This window comes from Onychostoma macrolepis, chromosome 05 (assembly GCF_012432095.1).
Source record: "Onychostoma macrolepis isolate SWU-2019 chromosome 05, ASM1243209v1, whole genome shotgun sequence".
Lineage (NCBI taxonomy): Eukaryota > Metazoa > Chordata > Actinopteri > Cypriniformes > Cyprinidae > Onychostoma > Onychostoma macrolepis.
The window spans coordinates 22,564,125-22,584,151 of record NC_081159.1 but is presented as its reverse complement, the minus strand read 5'-3'; the positions used below and the strand labels follow the sequence as shown (position 1 = coordinate 22,584,151).

The window sequence follows — 20,027 nt, the reverse complement described above, 5'->3', positions numbered from 1 at the left end:
TGGGGTAAGAAATGTTTGTTAAAAAGCTCTCTTATGCTCAGCAAAGTAAAATTGATTTAGAATGAATGAAAACAATTGTTTTCTATTTTAATATATTTGAAAATGTAAATTATTCTTTTGATGCAAAGCTAAATTTGCAGAAGCCATTAGTGTCACATGATCCTTCAGAATTCTTTCTAATATTCTGTTTTGCTGCTCAAGAAACATTTCTTATTATTTTAAATGCTGGAAACAGTTGTGTTGCTTAAAATTTTTGTGGAGACCGTGATTTACTGATTTTGATCGAATTAATGTGTCCTTACTAAATAGGAATAATTTTTTTTTAAAACGGAGAATATCTTCCTGACCCCACCCTTTTGAATGGTAGTGTCATTTAAATGACAGTAATTAACGTATTCTAATAATTAAGAATAAATACAGCATAAACCAATTTCCAATCATGTCTAAAATAGTAGCAAAATAATAGAAATGATACAGAAAAATTATAGAAATGACACATTTTCTGCTTTAGTTTGTAGCAAACCAACACGGCAACCTAAACTTTTATGTGTTTATAGTGAGAGTGTCAAGAGTTTCATGTGCAAAACTAAATTATGCCTTTTAAATCAGGTAAGTGTCCAAACAGCTCGCTGGGAAAGCATCCCTTAATGCTTGTTAGGGGCATTTTCTGGTATAAATATAGGTCACTTGCATCTTCAAAGTACATCTCCAGGGCTGCTGACAGATAAACAAACCTCATTAAAAAAGGTCCATGAGGCACAGCATGACATCAATGCTGTCATATTTGCTATTTACCCACATTCTTGCTTTTGCTCCATTGCCTTGTTTATTGAGTTCACTTAAAGGTCTGTTCGAGAATCAATTCACTAACTGAAGTCATCAATGTATTCAAGAGCTCTCACATCAGTTCATATAAGAGAGAACAAAAAATAACTAGTTCAAGAAAATGATAAAAAAAATAAAAATAAACTTTAATCAGCTCTTTTGGCATTATGTAAAGAATGAATACCCGAACAACACTCAGCAGTTAAAAAGCAAAGTGTTTCGAAGACCTGATTCAACTCATACATATAACAACATAGACCGTGAACCTACACCCACTTCCATTTAAAAATGAATATTGATTCAACATTGATACTCCAGACACATACTCTAGTTATGAATCATGAGCCACAGGCCACATAAATAGAGACTCAAGCATCATTTAGCTTCCTAAAACAGTGTAAAACAGTGATGTTGTGTAAATGCTAGGATCATACTGCTCTCTGTGAAGAGCATCAGGCTGCTGATGATCAAGGCTCAGTGTTATAAATGTACTCAGTACTGTTTTAGAAGTATAAAGCACATAGATGAGATGAAGAAGAATTCAATAATGACCTTTGGCCTTCTTTCCTCCGAAGCAGCCTGCGTCATCTTTCTTCTTCCTCTGAGTGCCAGCAGAGCCGGGGCCCTGAAGAGCTGAGGGGTCCTGGAACTTCTCAGCCCCTGGAACCTCCTTGTGCACGTGGTAAGACAGGTTCCTCATGATGCAAACACAATTCTCCACAGACTAAGAGACAGCAAGAGAGAAAAACAGAAAGAATGAAATATTTTTATACAATAATAATGGCATTGTATGGTCAAATATTTTTGTATAATGACCATTAAACTTTATAGCTGACCGTTGTGCCAGGCAAGTGATTACTTATGTAGCTGCACTGGTTTTATGTCTCATAATACAACTATTTACAAGCAAATCAATATTTTTTGTCAATTCAAATATTTATATCAGAAGTATATCAGAAGTAATATGTGGGATAATGTACAGCCAGGCAGTCATTATTGCAAAAATAAAACCTTTAAGATGACAAGACCCCTCTGCTTTACATTACAGTCCTGATCAATTGCCTGTGTTTGTTTTGTGATATTGACAAGCTGACACCCATTTATCCCTTCCATATTTATTGCAGTGCTCTCTGAAGTCTGTTTTTTTTTTTTCTGTGTGTGTGTGACCTACCAAATGTAAATGAAACTCAGAATACAATGATAGATACAGGCTCCAGCTGCTCTCTCGGCTGAAGACACTCACTTTGTTGTCCATGTCCTTCTTTCCAACAGCCGACTGCAGCGCATGCAGCAAAGCATCAACCAGCCCCTCACACTCTCTCAACCGTCGGCGCGCCTCTGCACCGTCTGAGCTCACATTCCTACGGCAAACAGCAAAAGCATGAGTAAGCACAAGTAATTTGAACTAATTATACAACATAAGCTGATACATTAAAATATTTTGTTGATGAAGCTACTTTGAAACTGTAATTTGCCAAGCTACAAACTAATCATAATTGAATTAGTTAAACTTTAGCCAAACTGCTCTTGTAGAAGTAGTTAGATACAAGATACCAGCTACTGGCATCAAGAAGGTAAGAAACTGTACCAATATCTTTGAAATATGCAAAAATAGATATTATATTATTATAATAATACACAATTCACAAACATTATTATTATAATTATTTATAATATATATGTAATATATAAATTTAAACAAAAATCACTTAATTTTTTTTTTTTAAATAGCCAATTTACTGTTTTTATGAATGGATTCACTTGAATGAGCCTGGTAAAAGCTTGACAATAAGGGAAAATCATACAGACACAGACATTGCGTTTATTATTTTTTATTTTTTACAAGCAATGTTATTACTTTATTGTGGTAATTCACAGATTTTGGTTGGAATGTGTATGATAAACAATATACAGTAACCCAATCCAATTAAACCCACATTCAAGCCTCAGACCTGTTAAAATGACCAATTTAAAAAATGAATGGACGACAGATTAAATTATAATGTTACACAGTTAGCATTACAGAAGAAAAAAGAAAAGAACGTCAGATGTGTCCACAGCCCGAAAAGGCACCAGGAGCCATCTGGGTTCTTCATCCTTTACCCTGAAATTTCTTTCCTACCAGCTGTTCAAGCTTTAGTTTTTTATAACTAGATTGCCGAGTTAAAATCCTATCCATAAAAAAAAAGTCTCACTCCAGAGTCATCACTATCAAACAACAACTGCAGAAAACATAAATTAAACTAGCACCCTGCCAAACAAATGGGTCCCTTTCTAGCAGAAGAAATTTAAACCCATTTGCAGTATAACACCCATATGGAATGTAACATTTTCCAGCTGTACATCTGTTGTGGCGGCAGTCCAGATATAAGAGAGATGGATTGCGTTTTTACTGCTACCTGTCTTTTTCCTCCTTAATGCCTGAAGGACAGTCAGCACAATATTGAATGCTGCCTGCAATACCTGAAACCAGTTTGAGAATCCAAGATATCATTTTGTAGCAAAATCTAATAGACAAATAATTGTAATATATAATCTGGTGGCACTTCAAGCTTTAATTACACAGATGCCAGGCATATCATTATAAATGAATGTGCAGGTCTTTTTTAAATAAATTATCTTAATTAAAAATCATAAAATATTAGGAATGTATGATTCTTTGACTGACACAAGAGATTATATCCTTGAAATATTGGAAGATAAATTGAATCTGTCACTGAAAACTCTTCATCGCTTAGCTCTGCTCTAGTTATTCCAAAATAAAACTTTACTTGCTTTAAAATTTACACACCCTCAGGCCATCCAAGATGTACAGTAGATGAGTTCATTTCTTCATCAGAACAGATTTGGAGACATTTAGCATTACATCACTTGCTCACAGTGAATGGGTGCCGTCAGAATGAGAGTCCAAATCTGAGTAACTTTACAGCAATTTTCATTTTTGGGTAAAACATTCCTTTAAACCTTTTAAGACATAAAACCTTCAAAAATCTCAAAAACAATCAGGACACGGATGCAGTACTTAATCAGGAATTACAAATGTGCACATTTGTCCCAGTGAGCAAAGAAATAAATAAAGGGTGCTTTCCCTCTGTCAAAGAGAGACAGGAAACAAAACTCTGCCTCCGAGCAGCTTACTAGGCAACAGATGTCACTGGATACAGTTTCCATGGATACAGGCTGAGCTGAGGCTAAAAAGACAGGATGAGGATGGAGTGGCGTTGTGTACAACCGCATGTCTGCGATGACCTGCTGAGAGGTGGCAGCGCATGGAAACACATGATGTCATGATGGCTGTACTGCCACCTTTCCCTGATACATGATTTAGACCCGCTGTGGCACTGGTTAACCTGATCACACTGATTGACCTGTCACAGGGAAATAACCAGTAAGAGCCTTGGCAAAGGAGAAGGAGCTAAAGAGAGATAAGGAGGTTGAGAAAAGTAAAAGAGTGCAGAGAAAGTAAGAAAAGGGACATTGTTTTAGGAAATGTTCACATATCCACAATGTTCCTCTTTACAATGAAGAGAAAGAGGACAACCAGTACTGGAATTGGCTTGCTTTGCGTTGCATTAAAAAAAACAACAACAACAAAAAAAACAACAAACACATTACTGATTAATTCATTGATTGCAAAAAAAAATAAAAAAATGCTTTGATTAAACAATCCCAATTAATGTCTCACGGTTTCCACAAAAATATTAAGCAGCACAAATGTTTTCAGTAATAACAATAATGACTGGTAAAAATTCAGCTTTGCATCACAAGAATAAATTACAGTAACTTTAAAATAGAAACTAATTGTTTTAACATTTCACAATAATACTTTTACTATATTTCTGATCAGTTTTTTTGAAGTCAGCATAAACTCAATCAGTAATAGATGCAATGCAATAGTGCCCATGCTTCTTTATTTTGCAGATATCAGAGATCCAGTAGGTCTATCTCCAAAAAAAGAGTGTTTTATAAAATGGTATACTTGAAATGAAAGGGAACAGAGGGAGAGACTGAGAAGAGTGGATGAAGGCAGGGAGGTAGAGGCACATACACAGAAGCAAGCAGAAGCTGGACTTGGCCCAGCGGGTTGCAGCACAACCAGCAGCAGCAGCTGGAGATTAGAGGCCTGGCTGCTAAAGAGGAAACAGAGGGTGGAAACACAGCCCCGTCCCTCCGGAGCTTCAGCGCTGAGATCACACACAATACAGGACAGAGCTCAAAAAGAGAAGAGAGGGAGGAATTAAATGCAATACCACATACAATTTCTGAAGTGAATTCTTGTAGCATCCAAATCCTGCTTCTGAAAGACCACTGATCTAATCAACAGTGCATTATAATGTAGCATGATACACCAAATGTATCATAATTGCAAATTTATGACAACCAACACAACACTGTGTTCGAAGTACCTACTCATGCAATCACAAGATAAAGGACTAAAGAGAGCACTTGAGGTCAGCAAACTGAACTACTCTGACCTGCTTCTGCCGCTAGCAAGCTGATTTAGACAATCAGACCTGTGTGCCGAGGCTTATCCACAACAGCCACAGAAGTCTAGGTAGGTCAAACAAGGATAGTCACAGCCAAACAAGGCAAGAATAAACTGGTTTAATGCCACAGTGTCAAGAGTGCAACAACAATATGTGAATCTTGAAAAGGATGGGTCGCTGTAGGCACCATCATGGCATTATAACACATTGTTTAAACAGAGGATCAATGGGGATTGTTTTGACAGGTCAGTGATGGTCAAGGCATAACAGTTTATGCTAGAGATTTAAAACATATTTATTAGTATACATGGATACAATATCCATTTACAATTGCTGAGACAGGCAAAGATCACACTGAAAAAAAGAAAGACCGCCAAAGAACAGAATCACCCTGGACCCCTCTTACACAGCAATTTTCTCAGGAGTGGGTGCAAGGGGAAACGTACTCCATTTATTGTGGCAGGATGCATGGTAACCATGGAGATATAAAGCCCTTTAGTGACTGGATATCTTAATCAAAAGCTGAGCTGCTAGAATGACCCCCAGAGGAGAGGATCAGTGTCTGCAGAGAGGCTCGGAACATAATACCGAAAATGGTTAAATATAGAACAGACAGAGGCTATTGACTTTTGCCTTTAATTATAATGTGAAGATGTTTTTTGTCAGAAGACAAATAAGTTCAATCTATACAAAATCATCTGTTCCTGGTTTTGTTTTCCATAGAGATCGGTTATCGGTCGCCTCTCTATATAGCAAAAGCTCATTTTAACAGTTGTTTCCCCCATAGACAGAAATGATGATCTCAAACCTAAACAATAAAATCTGTTATTTTTTTTTACAGATACTCAGTGAAAATTTTACTCAATTAAAAGTACAAGTATCTGGCCAAAATCATACTTGAGTAAAAGTAAAACAGTACAAATTTAAATTGTACTCAAGTATTAAAGAAGTATATATAGATGTGCATTTTGTTTCGTTTTCTCCCTTTAACAAAACGTCTGTATAGGTCAAACACATACATCTAGTGCAACAACAACATTTAAAATGCAGCACAGTGGAAGTATATATATTACTTTCATTTATCAGATGAACACAAACTAAGAGTTTTAGAAAAAAATAAAATAAAATAAAATCATCTCTCTTTGAATAATGCAAGTGTATGGGACAGTCCAAAAATGAATATGACAGCAACAAATACAACCCTTGTTAATGAATCAGTGTCTTCTTAAGTGAAACGATAAATACAAAAATCAATATTTTAAACTTGACCGTCGTGTTCACTTTGTGTGGTTTCCGAAGTGGTCCTGTCCCCTTGCATTATACAGACTAAAAATATTTTCTTGTGTTCATCTGAAGAAAGAAAGTAATAAACATCTGGGATGACATGAGGGTGAGTAAATGATGAGGGAATTTTCATTTTTGGGTGAACTATTCCTTTGAATAGCAAGATCTAATGCAGAGGCTAAAACATATTCCAGACAGAATACAACAATGTGTTGAATTAATATGAAGAGTAATAGAATTAAAACATACAACATTAACGTTTTTGTATGTAATTATTAAGATTAAAAAATATTAATTGAAAGTCCTAATTGGTACTCAATGTGTCATATGATGACATTATAAATACAACTTATCTACTACCTGGAAAGAACATTACTAAACATAACTTAAAATTTATTTCACATACAATGTCCATTTAAACACTTTTTTGGAGATTTGTATCATTTAATAATAACAATAATAATAATAATAATAATAATAATAAAAAATCATTCCCACAAAAATATTAATTGTATTTAAATTCTCATCACTGATTTATTTGCACTCAATCTTGTGCATTCAGCCAATATATTACACAGCTAATGGCTCTAGCAAAACAGAAAGAATAATGAATAAACTTTTTTGGGGGGGAAACGCAACTTTGCTACCTCAATATGCTTCCAAAGATCTGATGGTGTACTTTTGAAGCCTGACATTTATCTGATGAATGTCACAACTGAAGTAGAAATGTGTGTGCTTGATGCGTGAAAACAATGATCATTGGTTCTCACGTCAAGCATGCACATTTGAACTTCCGTTTACCATATTCATTGTGCATAAGATAAAATAAAAATGTAATGTACTTTTTAAGATGAAATTAAATTGTAAGGAGTAAAAAGTACTTTTTTTTTTTCTCCAGAAATGTAATCAAGTAGAAGTACAAGTAACCAGTTTAAATTGTACTTGAATGAAGTACAAATCCTCCAAAATAATACTTAAGTAAAGTAATCAAGTAAAATTACTCAAGTATTTTACACCTCTGGCTATTAAAATTCAAGTTTTATTAATTGAAATGAAGCTGAAATAAACAATAAAGAATACTAAAACAACATTGCAAAAGACAGACCATCTTACCGGATTAGCTCACTGCCAGAACATTCCAGGATTTTTCTCTATATATTGAATTTCAATGGGAAAGGTCCAAACTGCAGTTTCAGTGCTGCTTCAAAGGGCTCTACACGATCCCAGTCGAGGAATAAGGGTTTTATCTAGTGAAACGATTAGTAAGTTTCTAGAAAAATAATAAAAAATTATATACTTTTTAACCACAAAGGACCACAAACCACTAGCTTGACCTCATGCATTACAAAATCATGCTGGTAAGGTCACAGGGGTGATGTAGGTGGAAGTACCGACCCAATGTTTACAAAGAGAACATGCAAAGAAAGTCAACCGCTCTTTACAAAAAAAAAAAAAAAAAGGTAAAACGATGTCGGACGATTTTGGAAGTTGGAGGATAAAATGAGATGACCCTACCCTTTTGAACCGAAGAACACAGAAGAAGAACTAACCACGCGTGACCTTTCCAATGTGATAACGTAATGCGTGAAGTCGCGAATGCGCATCGAAGAGCTAGTGCAAGCCGAGCATTTGTGGTTAAAAAGTATAGAAATTGTTTTTTTAGAAAATGACAGATCGTTTCACTAGACCCTTATTCCTCGGCTGGGATCGTGTCGAGCCCTTTTAAGCTGCACTGAAACTGCAATTTGGAACTTCAACCTGTTGGGTCCCATTGAAGTCCACTATATGGAGAAAAATCCTGAAATGTTTTCCTCAAAAACCTTAATTTCTTTTCGACTGATCTTGGATGACAGGGGGGTGAGTAAATTATCAGGAAATTTTTATTCTGGAAGTGAACTAATCCTTTAATATACGCAAATGAACTTCTTTCATTCATCTGAAACCTTTTAGCAAATCCAATTAAAATAGAATAAACACGTAAAAGGCATTTGCAGAAACCCAATAAGACTTGCAAAAACCGAAAGACCATTAAAAGGTTTCATTGTCATTAGACTATAGGTCAGCTGACAAGGATGTGGAGGATGCTGTCAATCAGACCAGTGTACCTTAGACATCCTGATGTGTTCTTGAAGACGGTGGTCCACTCTGCATCCCGTGGCTTTGAGTCCTCGTTTGGCTCATGTTCCCAGCCCGAATGAGGGATAATGACCTCGTTAGTCATCGTCTGAAGCCCGTGGTTAATTATCACCATCTTCAGCGGCTCATAGGAGGACAAGTTCCAAAGTGTTCCTAACAGGTGGAATAAGACAGAGAGAGAAAATAAACAGGAAAAGAAAAAAGGACCTGTTACACTTCTTAACATGACACGAGAGCTACAAACAAAAAGTGTCAGCGCTGTTAGGTCTGTTGACATACCACGCATTACAAAAGCATTGATTCTGAGTTTTCAGACAGGAACCTCCATTACAGACCACGACTAAGAAGGATTGGACAGGAAAAAAGGAAAGGAAAAGCAAAGTTTGAGAAAAACTGCTCCAAGTAAATAGAACGTAAAGGGGCCAGGCTGTTATTTTCTAGACAATAAAACAGAGAAGCTTGTTCTATAAGCCAGCAGACGTATATACGCCTACACAGCTAAGACTGGCCTTTGTTTTATTAACGTGGCAAGCCCCATACAGCTACTGCTACCCTTGGAAATGTACAGTGAATAAATAAACAGCCTTTTCTTGGGTTAGTAAAAAAATTCTCGCTAAAAACAGAAATAGCATAGCGGACTACAAACTCAAACAAAAGTACATCCTTAAACAACTCTGAATTGTTTTTTTCTGCCCTTCATACACATCATCACTCCATGTTCTTCTCGCTCAGCAATTACTTCCAGATTCATTTCTGCTCACAAAAACTCCCAACAAGAGACAAGAGGTCTATAAACACATCGTAGCTCTGTGTAAAATGGGCTCGGGTTCTTTTAACTACCAAAATAAATCTATTTACCCTCGGATAATAACCAAATTTGTACTTCCATCTGCGAGGAGGCTCCATCGCCATCACCTCTTAGGCGCTGAATAGCCATTAGACCCCGGTTAAAGTCCTGATAACAGACGCCGTACACATGGCCCTTGCTGAATGTGGGAATGTCTATTTGGTAAAGTGGAACATTAAGGAGCATGGATCATTACCGGCCAGCTCATGCACTCGTGCATGTGTTATTGTGTCAGATGGGCTTGTAGTCAGAGGAGATGTAGAGGTCTATACATAGCACATGCTGATTAACTTCACTTTACTGGCTTTAATAGGAGGCAGAAAACTGGAGCAGGTTGAAGCAGTCAAAGGCTATTACAACTGTTGATTACAACTCGTGTGTGTGTGTGTGTGTGTGTGTGTGCATGTGCGTGCGTGTGTGTGTATGTATGTATGTGTATGTATATATGATGAAATACTGAAACTTTTGAATGATGTTTATATATATATATATATATATATATATATATATAAAAACACCATTAAAAAGTTTCAGTAAATAAATTTGTAATATTTGTAATATTTATAATGATCATGTGACCCTGAACAGCATTAATTAAGATTTAAAATATATTTCACAATATTGCTGTTTTACTGCATTTTTGGTCAAATAAAGACCAAACAGTAATAGCTACTTTTGCCAGATGTATTACCAGTTGAGCTAAAGTAGTATAAATATTTATATGAAATATTAATATATTAATATTAATTGTACAAAACAGACACTATACTGTGTTATTTCAGAGAGCTCTAGTGTCGTAACTGCTCATCAATCTAATACAGAAGGAGCCAATGAAACCCACATGAGAGAAGCTGAACCTTGCAAGAGGTGCAGCCTGATTGAGTTTACTCCTTCCTGCTTGTCATTGGAGCCTTCCAGCTAATTCAATTTCCTGGGAGCAGCAGACATGCTGTTCTAACAGGCCATTCACTTAGGGCTATTACAGTCCCATCCTGCCCCCTGCCATTCATCATACACTGATTGGACAGCTGAGTCAGAGAGAAAGAAACAGGAAAGAAGGGTAAACGAGGTAATCATCTCAAATGCAACCGTACTCTGGACTTCTGGAATTTCTGAACAAATGTCATTTTGTTTGCTATGTTTCGTGTCCTTTTTCTAATTTCATTACATTTGTTTTTTTTCATATATCATCAGGTGATTTGAGTACGCAATAAGGTGCATAAGTACGCAAACAGTAATCGACACAAGAACAAGGAATCATTCAGACTGTGAGATTCAACAAAGGAGGAGACAAATGGAGACAAAGTCAAACACTGACATTTCGTAATTATATTTCTAAATGGCTCTATGTAAAGTAAATTGATAAAATAGTGCCAGTTACTTTATCTTTTTTGCTCCGCCAGTGAAAAAGAGTTCCAAATATGCAATGTCTGGAATGTGCCAAAAACACGGAGAGTCATAGAGTACGGATTATGGAAATAGGAAGTACGCCTTAAATCTGTTTCTTCTAAAAACTTGCTTGATCAGAGCAAAACAGACAGAGAATAAAGAGAAAGAGAGAATGAGGGTGAGATGGAGAGTTGAGGCAGATACAAAGATACAGAATGCAGACATGAAAGCAGAGGTTCATGGCTAGTGGTATAAACACACTGCTGTAGCTGGTTGGTTGTAATTAAATGATAAATTTGTTCAAAAGACTTTTAACATTTAAGCTGGAGAGCTCTGAAAAGGAAATTATGATGCTTTGAAGTTGTATCAATCTTGACCACCTTCATTTAAAAATATTAATACGCACTGCTAAATATTCACAGCATGTGAAGAACATTTGACACAGGGTCAACAAATTAAACCAGACAGTTTAATTAAAAATAATGCTGAAAAGTGGAAAAGGTAATGAAAATTTCTAAGACGACACTTCTAAGTAGAAAAAAAAAAAAAAAAGAACAGAAAGAAAAAGTAGCAATAGCCACACAATAAGTTTCTTGGTTGAGGTGCAAATAAGTGCTGCTGACAAGTATGGTGTTCAAGAGCACATGGTGAACCTATTTTTAAAACCCTGCAATTATTTTTAATTGTAGACAAAACATTCCCAGTTTTCCAGGCTGCTGAAAGACTACTGTAAGGGGAGTGTTTTTATAGGGGCCTTGCAGATAAACCATAAGGCTGTCCAGGGCTCGGTTCCATCCTGTAGAAAATACCTATTTTTAACTGAGATTGAAAGCAACAGTGTGCTGTAAAGTTAATCATTGAGTCAGGCTGCAGAGCTGTTATACGTCACTATTTCACACTCCAGGATTCACTTAGGTATTTCACACACCACAAACTTTTTGTCATGATCTGTGTAAAAAACTGAATGCCAGGTCGGAGAACCATCAGAAAAAAATCATTATCTTTCAGTAGTTTCACCAAACCCTAGTAATGGAAAGAGCTGCACTCAATATTGTTTAATACTTTAGTTCAGCAGGCATGCATTAATCTGATCAAAGTGACATTAAAGAAACCCCCAAAAAAATCTATTTCAAATAAATGTTGTTCTTTTTGAATGAATGAATGAATGAATGAATGAATATTTTTAAAAATAGAAAACAATTATTTGAAATGGTATATTTCACAATATAATCATGACAAATCTTGCTGACCCCAAAATGGGAGTGTTTATAATTATTTCATACACAAATGTTTTCTTAAGATTTTGTAAATCCTTTATTGTCTGTCAGTGACACAAATCCCCTGTTCCAGTAATAAAATGTCTTGTGAATGCATGCAAAAATGTGTCTTTGGTCTTTGTGCATTAAGTGTCCGGTCAGATTCCGGACCTCTTTAGCATTCTCCACATTCTAGTAAATGTGTGTCAGGTCATGGAGACCAGGCCGAAGGATTAAGGTCCCAGGAGGAGACACATAAAGCCCAGCAGGTCAAGACCCTGCTTAGCGGTCCCCCATTGACCTGGATTCAGTCAATATCAGTCCGGACTCATCTAGTAATTGAATGGACAAAACATGAAGAGAGGCCTATGGCTTGTATTAGTAGGATGCTTGCCAAGCATGACTAGATGAAATGAGAAAAATACAAATGAATGAATCATAGAAGATTTAGGACAAACAAGATAAGAAAGATGGAAGGTTATTGTTGTCATTGGACTGAAAATTACTTATATTGGTCAGGCTGTCACACAGAAGAAAGCCTAATGAATCTGGAATTGAATTTCGAGCAGTTGCCGTAACCACCATAAACAAATTTCAGATTAGCATTCTTAAAATTTTGACTATTTATACTGTTCAAAATTCGATTAAAAAAAAGAAAGAAAAGTTTTTGTAGTAGGTCTCTTGCTAAAACACCAAATGATAAAATATAGTAATATTGTGAAATATTACATTAAAAACAACTGTTTTCTATTTTATTACATTTTAAAATATAATTTATTGCTGTGATGGCAAAGTTGAATTTTCTGCAGTCACTACTCCAGGCTTCAATGTCACATGATCATAAATATTACAAAATGATAAATGTCTTAACAGATGGTTTAAAGTGCCATTGCTGAATTAAAGAAAAATAAAATATCCTTTGAACGGTACTGACATGTTCTACAATTCTTAACTTTTTTTTGTTTTGTCATGTACATTCTTTGGTATCAAAAGATCAAGAAAAGGAAAAAAGAGCCCAAAATAGCCTAATAAATTAGGTGGGTGAAACCTCTCATACAACCCACTTTACAAAGTTTGTAGTATGGGGTAGAGCAGCTGGATATAGATTTCATCTCATACCTGTGATAAGTTCCCGAACTTCCATGTCATTGGTTTTCCTCAGCAGACGGATGAGAGCAGGAATCCCATCACAGCTCTTGATGGCCACTTTGTTATCGTGGTCCTTGCCGTAGGAGATGTTTCTCAAAGCTCCGCAGGCCTTGCGATGGACTTCAGGTTTAGGGTGGTCCAGCAAGCCCACCAGCACGGGGATCCCCTTCAGCTGCCTGACATCCTTCTTTATCTTGTCATTTTCATAGCAGAGATGCTGCAGGTAGGCAGCTGCATTGGATTTGACCGGATCGATGGGGTGACCTAGCATGGCGATGACCTCAGGCAGGTCGGGGTCCCTCCACCGTGGGTCTTTGCGGATGCTGTCAATCGAGGGTGAGCGACGGCCGCCCATGCGATCTAGACTGGCCAAGCTGCCTCTCTCGGGTTGGGCAAGAGGTGCTGGGTACATGCCATGGATGTAGGGGTGTCTTTCATCAATTAATTCAGCCTCGATGGGGTCCTCGTAGCCTCTGTAACAAGTGAAGAAAAAGAGAGAGATTTATCAGTTATCCAACGGTATTAGCACCACACAAAGAGCAGGAAAGAGTGAAAATCTTTATATTTCAGATATGGTTTAGAATTCTTCAAAAAAGAAAGTTGGCTATAGTCATGCACAGTATGATTTCTTTATATGATATTAATTTCTTTGTTTTTCTATAAGCAGGCCTAGTTGTTGGTTATATTCACAATAGCCAACGATACTCATCTCAAAAGAAAAGAAAAAAAAGAGGAGATCAAAATACGTAAGACGGAGTAAGTACGACAGAGACAAAGAAAAAGGTGATTGCTTTAGTTATTAACCAAATCCACAGCACGTCAATAATAAAAACTGCTGCCATTTCCCTATTAATTGTGTCTGTCAGGACACAGTGATGTTCTCTCTTTCTTTAATTAATGATGGATGGGATACAGCATGAGGGAAAACAGAGAGCCCGCATGGCCCAGAGCAAATATAGAACAGAGTGGAAACAAAGAGAGAGAGAGAAAGAGAGACAGATGGATAGGGAGCGATGGATGGCTTCCCTACTATGAGTAATCTGAATAGTACAGCATCACTCCCACTGGGAGAATCCCAGCTCTGGACTTTCCTGAGAGCTCCCTGTCACAAGCAAGCAATCAATATGTTGGGATAGGAAATGAAATAATCAATGTGCATTTCTGAAATATTCATTGTAAACTGACACTGATGATTTGAAAATTTACAGTAGAAATAAATAAATAAAAATGTCATACATTTTTACTATTGGTAGCACACAACTGTTTATGTTGCTACTGCGCTGTCTTAGAAACTGTAAATTAACCTTTTCATGGTATACTTCTCCACATTTGCAGAGAAAAGGCATAAACTTTTCTCTGCAAAAGCAGACGAAAAAAAGACTTAATGCAACAGAGTAACCATTAAGCCAACAAAAGAACCCTATAGACTGAAAACACAGTTTGCAAACAAATGCTTAGTGTGGACATTTACTGGTACTTAAGACACCTTGGAAATTAGCTGTTGTATCACTTCATTAAAACCAAAAAGTGCTGTTTGTGGTGTTCAAAACTGACCCTTTGCTCCACAGGCAGTAGCAAGAGTTTTGCCTTTCTCTGAGGCATCACACAAACCCTGAAGTGGCAATGGCTGATTTTAACTTCTAAAGAGAAACAGTGGTTTAAAAAAAATAGATATGTACTACCATGCAGAAGTTTGGGGTCAGTTTTTTATTCGGCAATACACAGCTTTATACATTTGAGACTGTGTATTCAATAACCCAAAATACTTCCAGCAAATTCAAAGAATGAATGAAGTAGAAACTGATTTTGTTTGTTATTCAAAAAGAATCTACACGTCATCATCGCTGTATGCCATATGGGTTATTTATGATCATTTATATTAACATGAACATTCTTATTCTGCGGGGGTGACTGTAGGCGGCTGGAGGCTCTCATGAGCCCATATAATATTTTACTCCAACATTTCTTGTTCAATACAGTGTAGAAGTTGGAAATAACATGTCTGGGGCTGTGCTGTACACATCAGGGAGGTTACATCAATCTCAGATAGGAGTCTCAGCATGCTTCATTATCAGTGTGAACAAAACAGAGATGTCCCTGTGGTGGTACTCCTAAATTGGCATAGAAATATTAAACCCCTGTGCCACTTACTCACCATCACTCTTTCTTTCCATTTCCAGCTCATTTTCTGTCCTCATCTCACTCTAGCTGGGAAAAAACAAGGTGTACCAGAAATTCAGAGCACTAGGGACCAAATGCGCAAATATAAAGCCACCACAATAATCTGACAGCATTCATGAATCCACAGAGGAAATGTTTTTGAGATCTTAATCTTTTGCTTGTAGTCTGAACAGCAAGAAAAAAAATTCTTATATATATATATATATATATATATATATATATATATATATATATATATATATATATATATATATATATATGATAAAATTTCATAACGTCAAAAATGATAGGGAAAAAGACTTAAGAAAAGACTGCTAAAGACCAGATTTGAAAAACAAATCGGATTTACTCACTGTGTGAACAAAGTCTTTGATGTGTGACTTGACAAAATGGGCCACAGCTGAGAATGTTGGCGGTTGTGGAGGGATGCACTTTTAATGAGAGTTTTATGTTAATTATGTACTGCAACTTTGGAGGTGATTTGAGGGCACATTACAGAGGGAAGAAATCTCAGCAAGCTGTTACATGGCAGCGCTTTAAATGAGCAGTTCATACATCTGACATCTTAAAGAGATGATATGGCCATGAAATGGGGCATTAACTCTATGATGGAACATGAGGAACACACCATCTGATTGGTCCCAGAGGAAAAAGCGTTTAAGCACACTAAAGGAACGTACTGAGAATGACAGAGCATGTTGTCAGGTGAGACGTCTCCTCTTGTAGCATTTGCAACTTTTTTGGATTTTTTAAAAATAATTTTATTCAAGGACATTCAATTTAAACCATATTAAAATATAAAAGTTATTATGATCAAATAAATGCAGCCTTGGTGAACATAAAAGACTTTCAAAGTTTGCTTACTTTAAAATCAATTCTTATTAAATAAAGATGAAAAATATGTTTTTCTCACTTTCATTTCATCTTGGGTATAATGAAGCTATTTAAGTTAAGTTTGCACAACACGACTAAAATAGCAAATCTATTCAAATAAATTGTTGGTTGTTCAACAGGCTTAAATGTAATTGTTTGGAAAAGTTTTCCTCAATTTAATTATCCTTGTTAGTTATTTTCAGAGTTCATAGCTATGTTTTTCTAAAATTTTTGCTCTAGCAGCAATTAGTCCTTTAGTAAATTAAAATATGACCAATTATGCCAATCATGGTTTAGTCAAATGTAATCAGAGACAGTCAAAGTTGTAAAAAAGTGAATGGGAGAAACTGAAACGCTAAGTGTGGTACATATCTCCTAGGTGGCCACTGAGTCAAATGACTTTTGACATAACGATAAACTACTACTCTCTACTTCTCAATTCTAGTGTTGGTTTGCAGTTCATAGAACACTGCTGCAAAGCCCAGCTCTGGTCACCATTCATTACAATCATCATTTGCTTTATTATTGTAACATGCCAACAGATTTCATGCAAATTAAGAGAGTGGTTACTGACCACATGGTAAATTTGGAAGCATTTTATTGCTTTGGAAATGCCATCCAAGTGCTATTCAGTGTCAGAATGATGAAATAATCATTAACTGACGTAATGTCTGAATGGCAACCGGTGCCAGACCTGTTGGGAGCAAACCAACATTAACACGGCTGGCACTCAGGATACATTATTTCTACTTGAGTTAAACAGTTCAATACTCTTCCCACCAAGACTCATGCTGATGCAAATAATTAACCAGAGCAGCTAATATAGAAAGGGCAGACAGGCTTAGGCAGCATGACTCATGTTTGATGGTGTGTATGACCAAGTATAATAGGATTTACAGAGTGACTTGCTGTTTCTTTCATCCACTAGTCAAGCTAAGCACTGGATAACTAAAAATAACTCTAGAGCAGCATCTTATTTTAAGGTCTTTTCACCCAAAACTAAGCTTGAAATTGAAAAGATTGGGTCAGCTTAAACAAAACGGTATTCCTCAATTTATACAAATCAGAATGAAAGATCAGACGGTGTTCAACTTGATTCAAACATCTGTTTACTATTATTTCGGAATTAACAGCTAGCTGGAGAGAAAGATTATTTTGTGAATAATAACCTTGGATAAATTTTGCTCACACAAAGGTATTATTCTATTAGCTTTTGGCTATCACGCCTGCTTTTATCATGCTTTCTAACAGCCATGGCCAATGTAATTGCATAGACAGTACCAGACAAAAGTATTAAAATAACCATATTTTTGTACCACAAAAGAATATGGGTTTGGAACCGTATTATTTACGAGAGTAAATAATGAATTTCAGCCAAAAAAAAATTTTGTGCCAAAAAGCTTCTGCCAGAACTCATCAGAAAGATGGCACAATGGTGTCAGGTGCAGACTGAAAAGATCACTTTGAGACACTTTGAGAGGGCTCAAAACGATTGTTCATAACACTGCTATTGTACAGATAGTTTCATATCTTTCCTTCTCTCTCTCTCTCTCTCACTCTCTCCCTCACACACAAACAAACACACACACACAGAGGGCTTTGCAAATTGAAATTATTTAAACAGTTCAGATGCATGCTAAACCCTGTGGACTGAGCGATGGGAATGTCAAGATTTGCATTTAAATTGCCGCCATTGTATATACGAGTGTATTCATAACACATGAAAGCACTTCGACTACACATGATGCTCTTCCACTAGATGTGGTGCTCTTATTACAACAGATTCTATGCCTCGATAATGAGCCAAATGTTCTTCCTTTTCCAGAAATATGCGTGTCTGTTTTTGTTCGCTGCCAGCAAAAACCACATAGTTATGTGCCCATTACTACATCCGTTTTGTTCTCCCATCATTTCCTTTCTCTGAATTATTTATTTCCAGATTTTTTGGATAAATGCCTTTGCCTCCAAACAGAAAGAGTTTCATATTATTCCAAGAGTCTCACGGTATCTCACAGTAGATATCACTCATTTGAATAATCATTCGCTCCACTCTTATAATGAGCAATTACTTGTTACTTGCAATTACTTTCACTTCATTTGACAAATCTACACATGATGAAATATTTTATAAATAAATCACAATAAACAGTAATTAAAAATCACAGGTGCTTTTGCACTTATACTCTATGGTACTTTATAGAAATGCCCCAAAATGGTACCATGACAAAAAAAAAAACACACTATAGTGTATTAAGCAATTACTGTACTGTATATTTTTGAAAATACTGGGTGTAAAACTAAACTTCAAACACTGTTTAACAGTTCTATTAGTGATTCATCCAGTACTTTTAGGAAATAAGTGCTTGTAAAAAAAGGAAAATTCCATTTTCATTACAGGCATTTCTACTTGAAACGAACTACTGTGGTTGTGCTATCAGTCTTTGATTGTCTAAAATGAACCAGTTCATAAGCATCATTCTTTCGAGAACCGAACTACACTGTTGATTAACTAGAAAGAACCAATTCATTCAAATAATTTGTTCGGGAATCAGTCGAATAGCACGGTAAATGTTTGAATCACTAAAAACAACCAACTCACTGCAATGATTCGTTTGAGAATCAGACTACACTGGTAGTGCTGCAAGTTAGTAATTCACTTAAGAAAAGTCTCACAAGATTAATTTGTTCGGAAATCAGACTACACTGATTGCTATGTGTGCTTTGTGCTGTATTTTAGCATGATATTCCGCTTCACAAGAGGAAGAATGCATGTGTGAAAACAATGAACTCAGCATTATTTGAAAACAAAACTGGTACTACCAGTAAATAAGAACTTGATTCTGCTCTACATAACTATATAATACTTTTCACCAATTCAGTTTTTCAGTCTTTAGTCCCATGCCCATACTTCCATATAAAGGATGGAATATTTTTCTCTTTCTGCCTACACTATATAACTGTTGTCAGTTCAGCATGAGCGCATAGGAAGTGGTCCCTGGTGGTCTCTAGGGAGATTTCTGCATGACGACCTTATGGCTGCTCTGCTGTGGCACTGGTGGCAGGTGCGGGGAGGATCAGCCAAGGAGAGATGAACCATTAGAGATATGGCTGGAGACGAGACGCCCCCTTTGTCTGGCAGTGTTCACCAGAGACTATTAATCACTCTGACAACAACAGCTCCACTGAGATAGAGAAAGAGAGATAAAGAAGAGACCTAGAGTCGGCTTAACAAATTAAATGCACAGTAACCATGCAAACAAAGCACTGGCAACCATTTCTTTGCTAAATGTCGCAATTTTGGCTGTTTTATAATTGCGGGTTTCCAAACTGAAAAGCAATAAGCTCTAATTAACATATTCATTTTACATTCATTAGCGAGATTTTTGTCAGCATCTGTTATTATGGGAATGCTAATGATGGATGCAAAACGCAAGACTTTGACATTCGGAGTAAGAGGGGTGACATCACTGCTAATTACACTATAATTTTGGCACGGATGTACACAAATACATTATGGGCTGAAAAAGAGGAAGTGGTCAAAAAGTTGTGTATGTGTTGCTGTATATGTGTGCGCATCCTAATTAAAAAGAAACTGTGTTC

General features: G+C 36.3%; 1 protein-coding gene across 14 annotated transcripts in view; it reads right to left on the bottom strand.

The window, feature by feature from the left end:
• Positions 1 to 20,027, bottom strand: part of arvcfb (ARVCF delta catenin family member b) — a 215,230-nt gene that overhangs the window by 33,242 nt on the left and 161,961 nt on the right. For all 14 annotated transcript variants that reach the window (XM_058775742.1, XM_058775741.1, XM_058775727.1 and 11 more), the window contains 4 exons: positions 13,344 to 13,846; positions 8,702 to 8,885; positions 2,069 to 2,186; positions 1,378 to 1,549 (listed from right to left, as the gene is read on the bottom strand). In XM_058775742.1, the coding sequence (XP_058631725.1) occupies positions 1,378 to 1,549; positions 2,069 to 2,186; positions 8,702 to 8,885; positions 13,344 to 13,846 (977 nt within the window). The remainder of the gene's footprint in view (positions 1 to 1,377; positions 1,550 to 2,068; positions 2,187 to 8,701; positions 8,886 to 13,343; positions 13,847 to 20,027) is intronic.